This window comes from Siniperca chuatsi, linkage group LG1, assembly GCF_020085105.1.
Source record: "Siniperca chuatsi isolate FFG_IHB_CAS linkage group LG1, ASM2008510v1, whole genome shotgun sequence".
NCBI classification, from domain to species: Eukaryota; Metazoa; Chordata; class Actinopteri; order Centrarchiformes; family Sinipercidae; genus Siniperca; species Siniperca chuatsi.
In genome coordinates, this window is record NC_058042.1 from 20,561,646 (window position 1) to 20,583,639 (window position 21,994).

Consider the following 21,994-nt stretch of genomic DNA (forward strand, 5'->3'; position numbering starts at 1 on the left):
TCACTGGTTTTTACTGCCGCCTCGCAAGCAGGAAGGTCCTGTGTTGGAATCTCTGCACTGTTCCTTCCTGTGTGTGTGTGTATGTGTTTGCATAGAATTTGCATGTTCTCTCCACCAGGTGCTCGGTTTCCCACTGTATTTCCAAATACAGCTGTTAGCTGTGACTGTAGGTGTGTTTCTGTTGGATTTAATCTGATCTGTCTTGCCTTAGTTTCTACAGTATGCAATTTACAGTATACAGGATGTAGGCTCTAACAACTGAATGAATGAACATTATTTTTTTACACTGACACTGCTCTTTGACTGTAGCTAGCAGTACAAAACAGATAGTTTAACAAACAGCATGTCAGTAATGGCTAATACTATTACAATGGGATGTTTATACTTCATTTGATCTTTTGCTAATATCTGCAATTTTGTCTTCAGTAGAGACAAATAAATCAGCACCAAATAACATGATGAGATCTCAGATTGTCAAAGTCGCAAAGACAAAACAGCCCTATGTGTATGTGTACTGTAGATATGTAGCCCTAAGATGTGGAAGATATGAAGCAACAATTGAACTCTCTGAAAAGCCTGAAGTAGAAGACTTTAAGTACATTGTAACATTTGCCAAAGCCAGATACTTTTGTATTCAGTCATGTCGGGGCTGGTGTCTACCCCAGCATGCACCAGGCAAAATGCAGGAAAACCCCACACAGTGACAACCAATGAGCCACCCCGTGCTTCCCCTCTCTAATATGTGATATATAGTAAAAAAGTGCTTACTATGAGGGATTCACAATGGTACATGCCAAGATGGCTGCAGATGGGAGGTGTGACATCAAGTAAAAACAGAGAAGAGCAAAAGCAGCAGACCACTGTGATCACCATATGGACATTTACTGTCTTAAAGCAGCAGATGACCTAGGTCACCACATTTAAGTTGCTTAACCAAAAGAAAAACCACGGTTACCATATGGCCTGAGAGTTTCTGAAAGGACATTTGGGGTTTTGCATTGTCTGTGATGGCATTCCTGCTTCCACTCTGGTGCTTGGAAGTTAACTGTGATATTGTTTTCCTCAAGTCTGCTAATTCAAATGCTGGCAATGTTATCCACAACACAACTTTTCCATCAACCTCCTCCTTTTGAAATGCTGTCCTACATTGGGGATTTCAGGAAGAAATACATATTTATACTTGCAACTCACTATGTGGGATTGCTATTTATGTAATGCTAATGATTCACACAAACCTGCAGCTACTTTGGAACTTGATTTCATAACTGCTAGTGTACATAACCAATGTTGATATCAAATGGTCCAGCAGATCAAATCGATTAATTTGCGTTAAAAAGGCATCTGTTAAATTTGGAGAATGGAGTCTGTGATCATATGACAACATGTTGTTTATGCCTGATGATGTTACACCAGCTTCACAAGATTTCACGAAACGTGACACGTACAATTGTGCGCACCTGTGCATGTGTTAATACATGCAAGTGTGTTGTACGAGCATAGACATCTGTACATATAACTTCATAACACCCCGATAAACATCTGTGTGTGTGCGTTCATGAGCGTGCATGTGCCTAACCCCCTAAGATAATGATAACCATCTGCATGGTTTCAAACATTTAATAAAGTCAGTGTAATTCTCATCTAACCAGGAGACAGATGGTTTCACGCTCCGTTCACTCTGCTATGATGATATACAGTGCACAAAAGCATACACAGAAAGGGAGGCAGACAGACACAGATACACAAACAGACATACACACACAAAAAACACATACATGCTGTATATACAGTAGATACAGCAATAAGCACATACTGAAATGAACAGAAAAAAACATACAGATTAATCTGTGGACAAAATGCTGTAATATAACATGTATTGCTTCAACAATAATACTAAATATACACATTATATGGACATCTTCCTTATCTCTATTTTTGACTGCCCTTTTCTGTATTTTGTTTCTCTCCTGCCCTCTCCCTCCAACTCTTTAGTTTTTTCTCTGTCAACCTTTTATCGTATTTTCTTTTCATTTTTCTCAGTGTCTTTTCTGTTTCTCTGTTGCATTATGACCAGTCTTTTGGATGCAGACTCAAAGTGCAATAAACAAAAAAATGTTTTGAACTACAAAAAATGTCTTTTTTTTTGTAACATTGCGGTTTCTAGGCAACCGCTGGTGCTTGCAGCAAACTAATCAGTTGACTAATTCTGGCTTTGTATGTCACCAGTGTCCTGAAGAAGCCTTGCATCTCCCTAAAGTCATCCTCCCAAACTCGTGTTTCATTTTCCCGTGTTATTTTTCTCCACTCTTCAACGTGTTCTGCTTGTTGTTTGTCCCATTAAAAATATATACAGTACATACCTGCACACAAGACAATTCCAAATCCAGTTTTTAAAGTGTGCTGTTCATCACTTTCTGTTGTGTGACTCCAGACTCCATGTTGGATAGCCAAAAGCTAATGGGGATTCAAATTGATAACTTGAATGAGGGTTTTCTAAAAAAAAACAACTTTGTTGTTAGGGATCAAACTCCAGCTGTCTAAAAATAAAATCAACACTCTTATTGACTTTAGCAGTTAATATTCCAGCACAGTATTTCTGCAGGTCTCTGATACCCAAAGAACACTTATGTCTGTCATTGAAGGATTCTTAACTCTTTTATTTTCTCTTTGTGTCTCTCCCTTCTTGTGAATAGACTGGGCTGGCTTCCCATGAGTCTGGAGGAGTAACACTCATCCCTGCATGCTTACGCACCTCTGCTCTTCCCTCTGTCACTGCAATCATTGACTCCTTTCCCTTTCCCCACCCTTTCTTATTTCCTCTCACATCTCCACACTCTGTTCTTTCTTATACTTTGGTCCCCTGCCTCCTTTTGTCTTCCTACTTATTTTCCAGTCTCTCCCTCCAGCCCTTCTTTTCTTTCTCCCTGCACCTTTCTTCCTCGTCCTTCTGTCCCAGATCCAGTCCTCTTTTATCTTCTTCGCTTGGTCTCCTTCTCACACCATTACTGCCTCTCCCTCCCTCCCTTCGTCTTTTAGGCATATCTCTCTTGGCGCAGTTCACCCAGCCAACACATTTTATGGGCTTAATCCCTTTTTTCACAGTGTGTTTACAGGTTTGGGGGCAGGTATTGCTCGCTTCCTCTCTCTCCCTTGCTTCTCTGTCGCTTTCTCCTTGTAGCCCCACTGATGGTTCATCACATTCTCTCTTTTTCCTTTTTCATTCACCCACTTGATTCTCTTTTTCCACCTCCCATTTTCTTTCTTTCTTAATCTCTGCATTACTCTGTCTTTGTGTCTTTTTTTTGTGTCTCCTCTTTCTGTTATCTAATGTTTTCTTCCACTACACCTATTCATCCCTTCAATTCTTCCTTCCGCCCCTCCTCCCTTTACTCCTTCATTCTTTCTTTCTTTCCCTCCTTTCCCTATGCCTCCTCCTTGTTGCCTCGCTTGCTCAATCTCTCATTCTTTCTCACTTGATGAATTTTGCCTGTCAAGCTACACTTTTATGGCTTACAACTCCTTCATTCAATATGTTTCTGTGTGTGCATGTGTGTCTCTGTATGAAGAATCTGTTGTTCCAAAACAGGATCAAATTAAGAGTTGTGGATTGTTTGAAGTGGGAGAACACAGACGGGATGAAAACAGGGGAGCTGAACAAAAACACGTGAACAGTAGAAGAAGAATCTAAAGAGGAAGAGAAGTGAGGAGCAAAGGAGGGCAAAGAAGAAAAGACAGAGGAGGAACAAAAGAAAGCGATAGAGGACTTGCAGCATTTTCCTACCTGTATCTCTCCCTCTTTCCCATTCTTCCTTTTCCTGCCCCAGTCTCATTTTCTATCACCTACAGTATCTTTTACTTCTCTGTTTTCCCTCTCTCTACATCTCTCTATGGTTCCATCTCAGTAGCATCTCTGCCGGCTTTCTCAGTTTTTTTCATCTCAGTTCAAAGCCTCAGCAACTGCATGAGCCAGCAGGAGATTTTCTGTTTGTGGGAAGAAGCGACACGGAGGATCTCAGGAAACATTCCCTTTTACTGTTGTTGAGTATCACAGTCTAAACTCTAAATATGGGCTGTTGTAAAACTGTGACTCATTTTATTTGAATGCATTCTTTTATATTTCCCCCTTTGTGCTTGTGAAAAAAGAAGGGTTTCAGGAAATAAACCCTAATTTAACACTTGTAAGGAGCAATGTTAATCTTCCCTTGGCCTCCTTCTAATGCACTGTTAAAGTCACAATCTGTTATTTTAGTATGCCAGCTCATATTGAAATACTATTGTTCTCATTTAAATTGTGTGTTGTTTTTGTGGGGCTTTTTTTGCTGCAATTGCACAGCTCTATAACAATAACTGCGCTTGTTATTCTTCATTGTTAAGTACCTTGTTATTAGAAGATTTCTTTTACATTGAGACTTGCCACATTTTCCACGTCCAGCACATGTTTTATATGGTGTTTAATTGCAGTGTAGAATCTAACAAAATTTTGGTATATATACTTGCTGCTCAGGTTCAGTCTCTTGAAATCAATAATACTTTTAAAAAGCTTTCCTGTAGCTTGCATCTCATAGACAAACACAAAAAAGTATCAGTAAATTAAAATCAATGTATACATAAAGATGAATTATTCATTGGTGATGGGTTGTCAATATCACCTCTCAAAGTTTCATTTAATGTACATAATACAAGCTTGCTTACACACTATATATATATATATATATATATATATATATATATATATATATATATATATATATATATATATATATATATATATATATTTTTTTTTTTTTTTTTAGTTTACAGGCTTAATTTGAATATGTTTTGAGTCCTTTTTGTTTATTAGTTTTGTTGTTAAATGTTGAAAAACTGACTATGAGAAATTGCTTGCTTTTTTACATTTTTGTTATTTTTTGTTTGTATTTGTTTTTATGTTCTTTATTTTTATGTGTATTTATTATTTTTGATTTGTCCAACTTGTTTTGTTGTAATTATTTTAAAAAACTAAATCAAATATTATTCACAAAATTAACCAAATTTAAGAGATACTTATGCAAAATGTGTTTCTGTCACAAAAAAACTAATTCTGGCTAATATAAATACATTTCTATCTGACTTTTAAAAGACAATATCAATACTGCTCTCAGCCTAAAAACAACAAGTATTGGTTTGACTGGAAACGATCAAATCCATTTGCAAGACGTAGTGTGTCCTGACATAATGTACTGAACCTGTGGATCCTGTGGTGTTAGTTCTTCTTACCTTTACAGCTGGGTTTGGTTTGGTTCCAGGTTCCATCTTTAGTGCAACGCAGAACGCTATGTCCAGGTCCAGGTGGTTCCATCAGGTGACCAGGGTTACAGCGGTAGTTCACAGTGTGGTTGAAGGTAAATTCACTTCCTAGATAGATTCCATTGGCTACTGGCCCAGGGTCTCCGCAACTGATCACTAAAGGAGGTGAGAGAAATTTTACAGGATGAATAGTCATGCATACAGTATGTAGAGTGTATATCTGTCAGATGGTACAGTAGTGTAGTAGTGCACCAGGGCAGTAACATTTCTGGACACATCAATCTCATTTTATCTATTCTTTGTACTATAACTTACTGTGTTTTCTAACATAGTCTGAAAAAACGCTGTTTTTACTTCCCCCTGCCTGCCCCTTAACCTTGTCCTCCTACTCAACTTTCTCACAGACTGCCTTCCTTAACTTTCCTGAAGCATATTCCCGCTTCATTTCATCTACCTCCCACCTTCTTTTTCTCCTTTTTCCCAAACCTCTGACTGGCTCTGTTAAACTATACAAGTTGAAATCTCAGACACAACAAACCCTTGTATAGTTCTGTACTTGCACAGCAGCAGGTTGCCCAGTTCATGCACAATTTATACTCCTCTTAAAACCTTTACTAAAAAAAACCACTACACATGCACCAACACTGACACTATTTGCAGTAGCACTTGTAGTGCTACAGCTAATGAAGCTATGATGCAATGATATTAAAGCTATCCTACCAGTGCAGTCTGGGGGTTGTCCTGTCCATGTCCCATTTGTTGTGCAGTGTCTGGTGGTCAGGCCTGATGTTTTGAAGCCATCCCAGCATGCATAAGCCACCGAGCTGCCAAAAGTTATGCCATCACTGAAGACAATTCTGCCGTGTGCTGGGGTGCCAGGGTTACCACAGGATACAGCTGAGAATTGAGGAAATATTAAACAGTGGTGATTAATCACAGTGATAATATCAGTGTGAGCAATACTGTCTTCCTGTCACTCGCGGCTGATCAGCTGTAGGCTGCAATAATGAGATTATCATTGGAGTCAGCTGGAAATGACTCTAAATATGTCCTTGAGGTAGTGAGGCTGATTAATAACTAAAGGTTGCTGGATTGATTCCCAGCACGGAATGGCAGATGTACAGTATTCCAGTTGTTTGCTAGAGGCTGGCAGGAGGCTGGTAATACATCTGCAGCGCCCACTATAACTGCCAAAGTGCCAGTGAGCAAAGCAGTGAGCCTTAAACTGCTCCAAGGACAGTTGTTGCCTGGTTCTGCCTATTGTTAAAAAAATGACATGCTGTCGGCAAATATATATGCAGCAGTGTTTTAAATAAGATCATCATGGTAAGACGTCCAACAGTTGTGAAAGAAACAAATAACAGTAAGAAGAAGCATTGGTCATGCAGCAGGGTTGCGAAGCTAATTGTCAGTCAGTACTTGTAGACAATGTCCTTCCCGAGTTATCTTGGGGAGAACAAAGTCTCAATGATGAGAGCACATATTTATAATTTGAGATTGGCTGTATGATTGACATTTCAGTTCATTGTTCATCTTCACAACTGCTTCAACAGGCTCTACACTAAAGCCTATACAATGTGTTGCTTTCACAGTGATTTTAGGGCTTCCCTTTATTCTTGTGGGACAAGAAGCAGTATGTTTTTTTTTGCCAAGTCAAAGGCTAGGATCTTTATTTCTTTGTTTTTGAACCACTGCTGGTCTGGTAGATTGTAAGACAAAACTGTCGGGGTGGACACAAGAATGCAGATGGGAAAGGATTACGTCTCTGATCTAAACTAGTCCATCAATCTTTAGTTTGCTGGCACTGCACATTAACAGAACAGACAGGAATTAGCAACCAACCACAGCACATTTCACTAATAAGATCATGACAGCTGACAGCCTTTAACAATCAACACCTATTGATGGGATTCATTAGTTAGAGCCCCTAAAAGCTCTGTCCAATATTGTGTGTGTGTATATGTGTGTGTGTGTGTGTGTGTGACAGACTGCGTAGGTGGAATACCTCATGCAAAACTGTGTGTGTGTGTGTGTGTGTGTGTGTGTGTGTGTGTCTACGGCAGCTTACTGTTTGTGGCTGTGAGTGCTATCAGTATACATGCTGTGTGCAACAGTCTGTGTATGTGTGTGTGTTTCTGTATGGATGTGTGTATGGATTTCTTTGTCTTTGTGTCTCAGTGATAGATGTCTCATCCTTTCTGGATCAGCTTTTAACCACTATTAGCTTAATGAAAAACAACTGTAGACAGACATAAATAATTAGCGTTACACAAACACAGACACTAGTGCACACACACAAACAGACACACACCTCTAAGGTGTTTGTGTGTTTGTGTGTCTATCAGACTAGAGGGCTAGATTTTGATGTTAGTGGTTCAGCACATGTAGGAAAACCAAGATTCAAAATAGAAGAAGTAAAATTCAGTACTTAATTTATAAAGCTGAACAACTGCATTACATTTTAGAGTCCTGTGTCTTGCACTTCTAGTTTTGGTAGAGGGCTGCTTCTGTTAAGGAGTTTTTTTGCCAAAATGAGATACAATCTAAAAATATTGATTGGAAGGAATATGAAGGAACATCGCATTATGGGTTTCTATTAACATTCTGAGTGATATAAAAAAATAAATAAATTCTATGTAGTAACGTTCTGGACTGAAAGACTGGCATTACTTTTTTTTTTATAAAAATCAGTAAATTATTGAACAAAATATATGGCATTTTGGTTTGAAACGTTGCCATTTCGCAGCCAAATATATTTATTCATGTGAATAGATCTGATTTTTCCTCATTTAAGTCAGTGTGGCTTTTATGCTTTATTTTATTATTTTATTTAGTTTTGGGTCACAGCCACACAATAATATAGAGTACACTGAAACTGTACGACTCACTCTTCCTCCCCCCTATCCACTCAAATTACTGCTAGAACAGCCCACCTATCCAACTGATTTTAAAATCTGCGTCAGAGTACAATGGCATTAATCTCAGCAGTGTTTTATTCAGCCTACCTAACATAGTTGTGAATAGGGAGAGTAACAGAGGCAGCAACTAAGGATTCCAGTGTCTCTACAACACTATGGGAACCCACTTTAATTTCCCCTAAACCCCCATGGGTTTAAAGAGTGTCTTTGAAAACTGCTGTTGTATAGGACACACTTTATTACCACAGCGATGTGGAAGATCCAGCTCAGTCAGTTAGGAGTGACACACTTCAATCTTTTGTATCTGGGCCACACAGATATAAACATGCACATACACATAAACTTGAATCTCCATATTTTTTCTACAAACTGCTACTTCCATAAACCTCTTACATGGTGTGAACTTGGAGTTTTTTTTCTGTTGAATGACAATTGTGAATTTTGTCTACATATTAGATCACTACTAATGGCAAAAATATACTATAAATGTTTTATTTTTGTGTCGTATGTAGCTTAATTTAAATGTATACATATACTACATTTAACTATACATATAAATGTACTTCTTATTCATTTTATTAATTACATCCATCTTAATTCATGCATGTATAGCAATGTGTAGGCTTCATTTATACAATATATAATGTACAATGTACAGTGTACAATGTATGTAATGTGCTTTAAGCTATGTTTGGTAATGGATTAGTTGCTTACTGTCACTAGAATGCCAAGTTGCCTGATGCTACTGTATTCTCCAAAGAAGAGATTAAGCTGTTCAACTTTGGAGGCTGAGCTGATTTATTTTCACATAAAATGCTGAATAATTAAGTCCATATGCCACAAATGCACTGTGGGTTTATACAAAATCTTCACTGCTTCATTTTACAGCAATGTTTATATTTTCAGCAATGTTTTACAGAATCTGGGTTGGGACCCAAAGGTAATCTCATTTGAGACAGGGATAACTTGGTATTGAAATGTATGATGTTTCTAAACAGAAATATGCACATAGCATGTGCTCAGCAAGCAAAAATCCAAGTCCCTTGTATAAAGCAAGCAGCAGTCTTTTACTATAAAACCAGGTCAATGAATTGTGCATATAAATAGAACACGAACAACATCCCCATAAATATCTATTTTGACTCCTGGAGAAATTCACTCCTTTGATATTCAATACTACAGAACCAAGTGCTATGATGATGCTATATATCTCTATGAAAAATAAAGGTGATTTGTTCGCTGTTTGAAGTGTGAGTTGAAGTATAGGTGTCTAATGACTTTTGTTCCATCTTTCAACAGAGTCAAATTTTCACGTAGCGACATTAGTCACATTAAGTCATTGCCACGCTGTTGCACCTTGACAGACAGGCTGCGTGCTGCTCCAGGTGCCGTTGTTAAGGCAGGTCCTCTCAGCTGAGCCAATCAGACTATATCCCGCCTCGCAGCTGAAACGCAGCAGGTTCTTGGTTTTAAATTCATCACCCCCCAGACGGGCACCGTGGGGAGGGATTCCTGGGTCTCCACAGACTCCTGGGCTTACACCTATAGCGTGAAAAGAGACATAAAGTTAATGTACTAAACACACACCAACAGCCAGACACATGCACACCACTGAAGCAACCAAGGACCCCCCCACAGTCCTAAACTGATGAGACACAAACATAGAAATACACGTAACCACATGCAGAGAAAATCTGTACACATTGTCCATCTCCTAATAGGCTTTATTGATTTTATGTAACTAAATGGTAGAGGTTGTCTCTCACTAGGGCCACCATGCTAAAAATATATGCGTGCAACAACATCAACTAAAAAGCATTTGCGATGTTAGTCATCTCATAACCTCTGTTGCAGAAAATGCGCAAATATTTTGCCTACTTGGTCTTTCATATACAGTGACATGCACATACAGTACACGCACATACCCAGACACACAAACTTTGTAGAACTGTACTTTGCATTTAGGCTATACCAAATTGTTCTAGCGTAAAGGCACTGAGCTTGTCACAATTTTAGCAGCTCATATTCCATCGATTTGTGAGTTTAACAGGGTACAGCTCCAAATTCAGCTTCTTGCATCTCAATGAGGTCTTCAGCTGCAGGATGGATTCTGCCCTGCTGAGCCTTCTGTTTTGAGGCCAGCAGAGTAAGCTTATTGCATTTCAGCTGTTGAGACAGTTGATGCTGGGTTTGGAATTGATCAGTTGTAGTGTTGTAGGATCTGTGTAAGCCTACTGTAGAAAAGCACTTACAACCTGAGTAGTAAACCAGGACTCTTCCACCTCCTTTTCTGTTTCTATTTTTTTACACATGCAGCTCAAGCCAGGTTACACACAGTACAGTAGGCACTCAGTTTATATTAGTAACACATTATGTCCATTTCTCTGTATGTGTAAATTAATGAATTACTTTGATAATAACAGTGACAAATTCATACAAGCACCAGCTAGTAGCAAGCCAATTACTTGAATTTTGTATTACACTGTAAAAAGATGTTGAAAAATATTGAAATGCTTTCTCTCTGTGTCTTATGTAGTTGGGATAGAAAGTATTTTTTTGTTGCACAAAGACGATATCGTAATAGAGTGGCTATTTTTTAAGTAAGCTAGAAGGTAGGTAATTATAATCAAAGATATAAACAGCTTGCTACAGTTTATACTTAGTTAATGGGTTAACTTGCTTTAAATTATAATGTTTCTTCTGGTATGTTATGTTATTTATGCTCAGAATTGTGGAAACCGGAAAGTCTAGTCCTGCAACACATTCTTATGTGGCTAGATTTATACCTCAGTGCAATTTTACAAATTGTATACCGTCGTGAAGAATAACCTTCAGCTATAGTATGTAGTGGCCTAATTGACAGTCTGCCACTGTCACTACAGTACAAATCTAAAGCAAATCCATTTGAAGAAGTGAGTGCTGAAATTGCTATGGAATTTTGAAACAGGAACCATGACTGTCAATCATATTTACCTGTCACTTCTAGTTAGTACCTGTTATTGTCATATAGCACAGTGTAGGCTACAGGTGACATTATGCAGTATGTTATGCTGGAGCAACAACACACTGAAGACATGTTCATACTGACTTGCCTGTGTGATATGGCTCACTCTTGTTGCACCAGATGGGATGATCCTGTTTTTTGACAGCTGAACCTATTTTATCTCTTGCTCACTAAGTAAACTTCATTCTTCAGTTCACTGAAGTCACAGAGGATTTATTTTGAGCAGCGTGTTTTTGTTGTTGTTGTTCTTTAGTAGTTTACTTATGTGGCCTGATGTATGTATAGCATCATCTGGTAAACTTAAACTGGCAGTTGTTTTTATGGCTGGTTTTTATAGCTTTTCTTGTAATTTCATGATACACACGTCCCTGTTGGAGGTCTAAGTATAGATGCTGTTGATTTCAATGGGTGTGACTGCTGGATTATTGCTTTAGATTTAGAAACACTCTGTTATCCAGGCAGCCAACATGCCTCTCATTTTGAACAGCCTATATGAAAATGCTTGACAATGTAACTGACTAAATATCTATGCTCTGCTATTGTACAAGCTAAAAACCACTGGGCATTCTGCTTTATCGACCAGTGTGCCTTTACCAGTGCAGTATGGTGGCACTCCACTCCACGTGCCATCCTCCTGACAGTGGCGAGTAGAATTGCCCACCAGCATCCCTCCAGGCAGACAGGAGTACTGCAGCACTGAACCATACGTCCAACTGTGGGTTCCAGATACTACTGCACTGGGGGGTACACCGGGGTCACCACAGGAAATAGCTGCAGAGACAGTGGGAGATTAAATGAGAGAGAGAGAGAGAGAGAGAGAGAGAGAGTGTGTTAGTGTGTGTGTGTGTGCGTGTGTGTGTGTGCTTGTGTGTGTGGGATTGTGTCCAACTATAGATTCCAGAAACTACTGCATTAGGTGGTACAGCTGGGTCACTGCAGGAGACAGCAACAGTAGAGGGAGAAGGTGAGGGCAATGCAAGTGTGTGTGAGTTTGTGTACATACACAGGAAATAGAGAAAGAAAGGGGCTGTGAACTACATCAAAGATGAAATTAATTTTTCTAATTTACTGTTCAAAATACACAGATAGCAGATAAATATTCATTAGGTGTTGGGAAAAACAGTCTTATCTTTTTTTATTTGAGTTTGAAAGACTTGTGATGTCTTTAAAATAATAATTTACAAGAAATTCATTTTACAAATCTGTTATCAACTTGAATTACACAGTAGGTTTCCTTTGCTTACCCCTTTTAATAATTTATTTGATGTAGAGACAGTAAACGTGGAGAGAAAGAGAGAAGGGTATGACATGTAACAAAGGTCTCAATCAAACCACTGGAATCAAATCAAGGACGTTCAGGTTATGTGGTATGGGCCTTAACTATTAGGTGCAAGCTTTTTATACCTTTTGTAATTTTACAATATCATTTATACACACAAATAATTAAACAGAACCCATACTGTTTTTCTCACACTGTATTGCAGTATACAGTCATGCCTGTAAAGATTATTTATAATGGAGTTTAATTGAATTGCCTGAGAGAGAACCAATAACTCATCTCAAATTAAATTCCCTTTAGCTAGAAAACATAGAGAAAGTCTCTCTCCCTCTCTAGTAGAAACTAGTAAAAAATCGTTCAACAGTGTCAAAGCAACGGACATCAGTGAAAAAAAATCTTCTAGTTTTTGGTTCAATTTTGGAAAAATCGACATTTTACAGAGCACAGGTTTCTGGAGGACACAGATATGAAACTGCTCTCGATTTTCTATTTCTGCCAAATGACTGGTCCTCCGATATCTCCCCTTACCCCCAAATTGTATTACTCCATCCTCTCCTTGGCCCTCAGTCATCACCCTTCTCCCCCCAATTTTCCGATAAGACCTTGTTTCTCGAATGTAATGCTCGATGCATAGACACCAGCGTTCCACCAGACTCCTCATCTCCACCTCTTTGTTACTGTGTCCTCATTTTGTGGTCCCATTCGCTTCTCTCTGTTTCTCTCTCCAACTTCGAATCAGGCTCCTTCTCTCTATCGCTCTCTAGTTTAATCTCTCTGTTTCTATCAGCCATGGCAGCTCTCTGAAGAACGTCTATTGCCCTAAGAGACACATGCTCACCTTTTTTTCTGTACACACACACAAACTTTAAGCCTCTTTCTTTCATACTCTCACCCTCCTTTTATGATTACTTCCCTCCCACTTTCTCCCTTGAACCCTTTCGTATTCTGTCAGTTTCTCATTCGCTCCTCATCTTCCTCTCAGTGGCTCTTCAAGCTATTTCCCTTCACAAATCGCTTTCCCTGCCGAATACAAAGAAAAATAAATAGAATTCCACCTACCTATGACTACTTGTGTTCAGAATGACAAACTTTTGTAGACATTTTTTTTTTTGCTGAATTCCAAAAAGTTGTAACCTTCATTAGTTGGTTTAGAGGTAGAGCGGGTTATCCACCAATCGGAAGGTCAGGGTTCGATCCTGGCTTCCCCCAGCCCACATGTCAAAGTGTCCTTGGGCAAGACACTGAACCCCAAATTGCTCTCAAGGCTGTACCTTTGGTGTGTGAGTGTGTGTGAATGATTAATTAGTTTCTTTGCAATGATGAGCAGTTCTGCCATCAGTATATGAATGGGGTGAATGCGATATGTAGTGTGTGAAGCGCTTTGAGCGGTCGGAAGACAAGAAAGGTGCTATACAAGTACAGTCCATTTACAATTATAGGGTCATGAATGTCTATCTATTGCTCGTTCGGTCTCTGCTTCTGTCTCCTAAACTTGTATTTACATTGTTTCTCTCAAATAAAATTATTCTCAAACTGCTTGTATATGTGTCCAAGCATACCTAGGCAGTGAGGGATTGGTCGGTCCCATCGTCCATCATGCTGGCATGTGAGGAGTGCAGAGCCCAGGAGGTAGAAGCCTCGTTTACAGTGGACTGACACAGTTACACCATAGCTGAAGACTTCTGGGTAACGTAGGCCAGATTGGCGCACACCATTCTCCACGTGGCCAGGGTCCGAACAGTTCACCACTGCAGAAGAGAGCAGAAGCCACCGTTAGAAGCTATTTAAATAGTTCTTATAAACGGGAATGTTGCTTTATGTTGTTTAGGTCAAAATGGTTCACATGGATATAGATGGATATGGATTGAACTAAAAGAACTAGTATTCAAATGCTAGAGAGAGAGAGAAGAGAAAAGTCAAACACTTGAAAAATCTTCTTCGATTTGGAATAGCTATCATTCGGATGACCATAACATCTTAAATAATAATGTAATTAATAGACACTCAACAATTTACTTTGAAGTGAGCTGTAAAGTGAGATTTCAGACAGTCATTGATCATTATCATTTTGTGTCACCCTTGACAGGTGTACTGTCGTATGACTGTAATTTTTTACATTTTTAATTAAAAGTTGCATTATGAGACAATTAGCAGAATTGTGGACATGCCATAGATGCTACTTTTTCGTTCCGTTGTGGGAATTTTTTAGGGCACTATACTACGGTGGCTAACAATTGCAAACACACTGCAACTTAAGAAAACACATGCAAATAGACAAAACACAAGCAAATTAAGAAAAAAAATCTTCATTAATTTCATAACACATGCGCAGCATTTAGAAAACCCGCTGCAAATAGAGAAACACGCAAGACACACAACACAACCAAATACACGAACATGCTACAAAGACACAAAACAACGGAAGTGTTTCCAGGGAGCACTAAAAAGTGCTGAACACAGCTTAGACACACTTGTTCTTGCCATGGTTTGTGACTCATGAAGTTATTGAAGTCTGGTCCGTGTATCATCCATTTATGTTATGGGTTTCTGACTTCTGCTACTGCTCTACTCTGCGCATGCACTGAAAGTGACTGAGATTTAGTGTTTATGACAGATATTAACCTAGGAAATGGTATTTTTGTGCACTTGGTCACTCCAACGTTCATAACAGGCTACAATCCATCTGTCATCACTGACGAATCTGGTTATTATATCTGATTAACAATAGTTTTCCAACATTTTTTTCAAATTCCTTCAAATTTACCTTAATTTTCATTTTCAAAAATACTTAAAAATATATACTTTTTCTTTGAATCTGCGTTTTCCCACAAGGTAAGTGTACATTGCATTTCAGAAAAAAAATGAACGGATGATATGGACCTGACTTCATGAGTCACAAGCCTTTTCGTGCGGTGTTACTTTTACGCCAGATGTAATGGGATACACACCTTCCGAAAAGTTAAATTTTTGTCCAGAGTATTTTCCCAAAAGTCTTGATGATCCCCAAGACTTTTGGGAAAATAGTGATGAGACAAAAGTTGAACTTTTTGGAAGGTGTGTGTCCCATTACATCTGGCGTAAAAGTAACACCACATTTCAGAAAAAGAACATCATACCAACAATAAAATATGGTGTTGGTAGTGTGATGGTCTGGGGCTGTTTTGCTGCTTCAGGACCTGGAAGACTTGCTGTGATAAATGGAACCATGAATTCTGCTCAAGCTGAAGCGAACTTGGGTTCTGCAGCAGGACAATGATCCAAAACACACCAGCAAGTCAACCTCTGAATGGCTGAAGAAGAACAAAATAAAGACTTTCGAGTGGCCTAGTCAAAGTCCTGACCTGAATCCTATTGAGATGCTGTGGCATGACCATAAAAAGGCAGTTCATGCTCGAAAACCCTCCAATGTGGCTGAATTACAACAATTTTGCAAAGATGAGTGGGCCAAAATTCCTCCACAGTGCTGTAAAAGACTCATTGCAAGTTATCGCAAACGCTTGATTGCAGTTGTTGCTGCTAAGGGCGGCCCAACCAGTTATTAGGTTTAGCAATCACTTTTTCACACAGGGCCATGTAGGTTTGGATTTTGTTTTCCCTTAATAATAACAACCTTAATTTAAAAACTGCATTTTGTGTTTACTTGTGTTATCTTTGACTAATATTTAAATTAGTTTGATGATCTGAAACATTCAAGTGTGACAAACATGCAAAAAAATAAGAAATCAGGAAGGGGGCAAACACTTTTTCACACCCCTGTATACAGTGCAGAAATTTCACACTCAGAATTTGGGCACTCAAATAAAATTGTGGACAGTATATATAGTACACTTTACAGTAAATAGGGAGGGATTTGGATACAGCTATTGTGAGCTGTGAAGTCAGCTTGCATGAGACAAAAAACAAAATCAAATGAAAATCACTTGCCTCTCAACATGATGGAGCTGAAGCTTTACAGAACAACCACCAGCACACAGGACGGGGTTGGTTTTTTTAGGGTTCTAAACCCTGAATCACAGTGTTATAAAGTCAGATTGTCCTTGTTGCCCTGTTCTGGTCTTCTCTAAACTGCTCTTTTGTCATAGCCTGCTCTGTTTTCTGGAGTACTTCTTTGTTCTCTGCTCTCTCCTCTGGTCCATTCTACGCTGCCCTGCTCTCTGGGTGGATGCCAGTCTAATAAGAGTGGAGTTTTCACAGGGGGAGACTGACATTCACTCAAATTCAAGTCCATGGGGGACATGGATATATGTGTGTGTGTGTGTGTCTGGCACACTATAGGAACAAAGAAAGTTTCAGTCTCATAATTGACAGCTGCTGCTAGGAGGGAGAGAGAGAGAGAAAGTGATAAGACAGAAAAAGTGAAAGAGATGGAGAAAGCAATCAAGCGAGGATGAAACCCTTCGATGGAAAACCCATGTGAGCAACTATGTTGTATTGATCTGCTCTCATGACTGTGCAGAATGCCTGTGTGTGTGTTTTAGCATATCATAACTTACACTACCAGAGGTCTTGGGAGGCTTGTAGTGTAACGACCACGCATGGTTAGCAGAGGAGAAGAACGTGTCTCTGGACATGTACCCAGCTCTGTGTGTGCATGTATGAATTTTTTTGTCTGTTTAGAGACGCACACACACACCGCAGTGATTGTGGCTGAATACAGCTCAATGATGAGTGTGTGTTTATGCTACAATTATTCAGTTCTCAATTTTACAGTCTGCTGGCAGCAGATTCGGCCAAAAGTGTTCCAGTTGACATACTGTAGCGAGAAGCAAATCGGGCCAACAAATACTGAATAAATGCTGACCATCTAAAATGCTTGGTGTTGAAGAAAGAAATTTTTTTTTGTACAAGCTTGGGTCTAATTTTTGTCATTCATCATGCCATCCATTCATGCCATCATTCCATTTGGTTATGATGACATTTTACTCACCAACTGCTAGGATCTGAGGAGCTGGTGACATCATTAAAACTATGCTATCTCAATCAAATTATTTTAAAATGAAAACAAAGGTGAAGACACTGGGAATGTCCACTACAGTCATCCACCACAATGACAAAGCATATGTGCACAACTACTTTTTCTTGTTCTTAACATATACCAGAGGTAAACCGCAAACCAACACCATCTCATCTTGGTCCTATGCGCTCTAATCTGAATAGCTGAATCAAATAAAGCAATTACAGGGAGGTACATGGGTTTAAGTGACTCTGTGTTCATATGTGTGTTTGTGACCTTTGCAGACAGGTAGAGGGCTGCTCCACTGTCCGTTGACTCGGCACTGGGCACGAGCATTTCCACTGAGGATGTAACCTCTGTTACAGGTGAAGTTGACAACATCATTGAGGTTGAACTCGCTGCCATTGGTCCGCCCGTTGGCTGGGTTGCCAGGGTGACCACAAGTGATAGCTGAGGGATTAGAGAGAAGTATGATGAGAAATTTGAGGTAAAGTATTATGTGCAGCATTGTGGTATTTTCCACTTGATATTTTGTAATATTTTCAACTTTGTGTTGGAACATATAGATGCTGCAGAGTAAGTCAGTGAAAAAACTATTTAAACCCAGAAAGGTCTAAAATGTGTTATTTCTTTTAAGACTCTACTAAGACTCTAATACAGATGAACTACAATGGTTTTGGCAACATAAAGTACTTACGGACGCAGACAGGTGTTGTTCCAGACCACCGGTGATCTTGCTGACAGATTCTGACTGATGTGCCCATTAGGCGATATCCTAACATGCACTGGTACACCACTGTGTCACGGTAACTAGAGCCATCTCCGCTAATGTGGCCATTGACTATAGGATCTGCAGAGTCACAGTGACCAGCTAGAAGAGACAAAACGATCGAGATTAATGCAGTACAATGAAAAACAACTTAAACTCACTTTCCCTATCTTGGGGTTAAAAGTCATCAGTGCTGGTTCAATGTTCCCGTAGTTATGACCTTAAAAGACCTACTCTGGCTCATTGTCCCAACAGTAGCGTTGTACAGGAGCTGCCTCAATACTTAAACTTCTCAATGTCGGGGGAGTGACGTCATCAGCACATCTGAAAATCAATGTTCAAAGACAGCGCAGCTCCGTGACTGCGGTCCTAACCATGCCGCAATTACAGATGCACTAAAGGTCTGTTGAAATCAGAAAACGATTTCTGTGCGTTCTCTAAGTGGCCTTGAAGTACCACATCCTTTTATGATTTCTTAAAACTTGAGCACATAAATTGCAGGGCACATCTTGAGAGCTTAGGTGTGAAGAATCATTGAATTGTATTCAATACCGTTTCACTTATTAAGAGACCAATCACCTGCGTTTCACAGTCAATCCCTGGCTTCATGTTTCTGTGCCTCATGAAGTCAATAACAGAGGCCCAGTAGTTTTTGATGTATTTGGTATTTCTCAAATGATTTAAACACTTTCTTGAATGATGATTAATGCTGTAAAAACAGGCATCTAGAACATTGATTATTTTGCAAAACTCATTGAAGATTACTGTTGAAGTAATGCAAATATCACTTTCTTTCTACCACTGTTCTACTACACCATCTACTCAGATTCATTATCCAAGATGTATCATTTTATAAAATCACTAGGACGCACCAGATATAAAAGGTTTTTATCATGAATACCAAAACCGTTTACAGCAGTAAACATGTCTGAGGGTTTTTCTGAAGCAAATTGTGATTTGTTGTGCCATCAAAATCTGTGCCAGAATCAGAATACACAGAGGAAGGTTTAAAATGTTACACACTGAAATATTACAAATGACAGACCTGAGCTGGAGGATCCTCCCTGACATTTAGATGTCCTCTGTATGGGAGCATTACGGTTTTCCAGTTAGTTACGATGGGCAACTATGAGTGTCAAACTGTTTACCGACGTTGTTCAACTGAAGTTGGGTATGTCTGTGAAAACACTTCAAACATGTAATTTACAACGGCATCAACTGAATGTGTTGATTAGCGGAACGAGACAAAAACAGACTGGAAGGCGAGTCTTTCTCCCACAGCGTTCAGGCAGCCTCTCACTGCAGATTCAGACCATACCAAATTAATAACTAATGCTGTAATGCTGTGGAGTGTTTATCGCTGCAGATATGTGACCATATTCAATCTATATATACAGTGTATGGGTCGTAGAGAATACAGAATTTAAGCTTATGGTCAAAGTCCTTGAGCCCCGCTACAATGTGCCTTCACGTGTGCATTTCAGTCAGTCTGTTGTGCTGCTCTGTATAAACCAGCACATGCTGCAGTTGTTCAGGAATTATCAACAGTCTTATGATGGAGCATTACTGACATTTGTGTTATTTATTTGTTATTTATTCATTTTTTATTGACAATATGACAGTATTTTGTTTTTCCTGCTATACCAAAAACGTACCGAACCGTGACCCTAAAACTGCGGTACGTACTGAACCGTGAATTTTGTGTACCGTTACATTCTGATGTGCGATTTTTCAATCCCAATCTGAACCCAGTACATATACAGTCTTTGTTGACAAATGCAGTACAGCTAACTGGCATTTAACCACATAAAACTTTGTAGCAGTGTTTAAATTGTGATTTAGTGACTTTAAATTTAAACTCTTCTTAAAAGTTTAGGTATATTTTGCCTGCCCGTGTTAGCATCTGAATCTCAGAATAATAATGTGAAGGTGGACACGCCTTGATTTATACATTAATCACATAAAATGGGCATCCTGCATGAGGTCTTCTTCCTCAGGCATGTAACTCCAAGGCTGAATCACTCGAGTAGAGTGTGCATGTAAAATCAAGATTAATCATCTCTGGTCAGTGCTTAATGTATTAAGTAATAAAATGTCTCAGTTGTAGATCATTTGAGTTACTGAGGTATGTGCACAGTTTATCTCACTTATTGCTGGTCTAATTTCCATGGACCTTACCTAGACACCTGTAGCAACCCCATGTATAAATGAAGCTTAAGTACGTACGTTTACACACTTCCATTAAAAATGGTCTTTACAAAAGTTCATGACACAAGTTCTACACATAGCTTAGCCCTCTCTGCACCACTTGTACAGAATATAGTGATACCACTGCTTACAGCAGAACAATTTTTAATCACATTTTTTGCCTTTTATTTTGTACATACTGGCCTTCAAATTGGCATCACTATATTATATAGGACTGCAAATATAGCCAACCTGACTGTTGATACCAGGCACTAATCAGATTGAATTTTATGCAAAAATGTACAAAAGAAATGATACAAGAGATCTTTAATGCACGTTAATTCGAAACCTTTCATTTTACTCTATAACAGCTTACTAAATTTCATTCCCAATAAACATGCCCTCTCTTCTGGTTTCAATGGTCCACACCAAACAAATTGTTGAATTTACTTTATTACTATTATTGATCAGATTTGTTAATTTTTATCCCAAAGAGGGGTAGGATGGACCACAACACAATGTACATCATGTTTGATCAGCCTTACCTAGACACCTGGTCTCTGCACCACTCCAGAGACCGTTAGCACCACACTCTCTGACATGTGACCCCACCAGTGTGTAACCATGGTTACACATAAAGATTGCAGTTGCTCCAAATGTGGTCAACGTCCCCAGTTTGGTTCCAAAGGGTGGAGAAGGAAGCTCACCACAGGAGATGACTAAACAATAAAATAAATATGATAAGATAATGTTGTTACAGGAAAACGCTGGACATTGGATATTACATAACATTATGGGGCAACTGGTACTGTTATATTTTCTGTGTTTTCAAAAATCTAGATATGAAGTGGGTTATGTTGCCAAGTCATCGGGAATTTAAACTGTAAATGAAGTTTTCCAATACAATACCTGGCTGAATAAAATTTAAGTCAGAAGATATAAGATCTTTTTTTTTCCTTAATACCCCTGGTAACTCGTTTAAAAAAAAGAAGTAGTAAGGGGAATGGATAAACACACAGAAAGTAGCTCCCTCTCAAGCTGTCAACTTCCTACTATCAAACCTATTAGACCTGTGGCAGCAAGTATTATACACGGCCATGCTTCCACTCAAACCAACTAAAAAGCACATGCTTTCTTGGCACAAAAGAAGCAAATCTATCAGAGGAATAGCTTTCTCTGACTTTTCCAGCTGTTTTGCTTGTACCAGGGTACGCTGTTTTGATAACTCCTTCATGACAGGTTGTGGCAGTAACTGCAATGCAGTTTTATTCTTTTGATAATCTATGTGCCTGGATATGTTCCCTGCTCATGCGTGTGTCTATGTATGTGTGTCTGCATTAATGTATGAGACTTCGTTTTTATTCCTTGGTTTATATAGTTTCTCTCCCCCATCCATGAAAGTTTTTGATTTTGGTAACTAACATTATATTAGAAGTTAAAAGTGATCTGTGCAGTGTAGAGTACAAAGGAGTGTGAAGCATTTCATGTAAGTGAGTATACAGTATGCGTGTATGTGTAACAACTCAGTTTAAAAGGAATCTCTTATAATACAATTCTAGACATGGCTCTAAGTCTGTGTAGACTCATAAATAAAGTT

The 21,994-nt window shown here is 38.9% G+C and overlaps 1 protein-coding gene across 3 annotated transcripts in view; it reads right to left on the reverse strand.

Annotated features, from left to right (window-relative positions):
• LOC122876003 (CUB and sushi domain-containing protein 1-like) overlaps nt 1-21,994 on the reverse strand; it is a 491,774-nt gene that overhangs the window by 22,766 nt on the left and 447,014 nt on the right. For all 3 annotated transcript variants that reach the window (XM_044195800.1, XM_044195789.1, XM_044195805.1), the window contains 8 exons: nt 20,943-21,116; nt 18,139-18,312; nt 17,718-17,891; nt 14,047-14,235; nt 11,803-11,979; nt 9,561-9,746; nt 6,007-6,183; nt 5,257-5,442 (listed from right to left, as the gene is read on the reverse strand). In XM_044195800.1, coding sequence (XP_044051735.1) covers nt 5,257-5,442; nt 6,007-6,183; nt 9,561-9,746; nt 11,803-11,979; nt 14,047-14,235; nt 17,718-17,891; nt 18,139-18,312; nt 20,943-21,116 — 1,437 coding nt within the window. The remainder of the gene's footprint in view (nt 1-5,256; nt 5,443-6,006; nt 6,184-9,560; nt 9,747-11,802; nt 11,980-14,046; nt 14,236-17,717; nt 17,892-18,138; nt 18,313-20,942; nt 21,117-21,994) is intronic.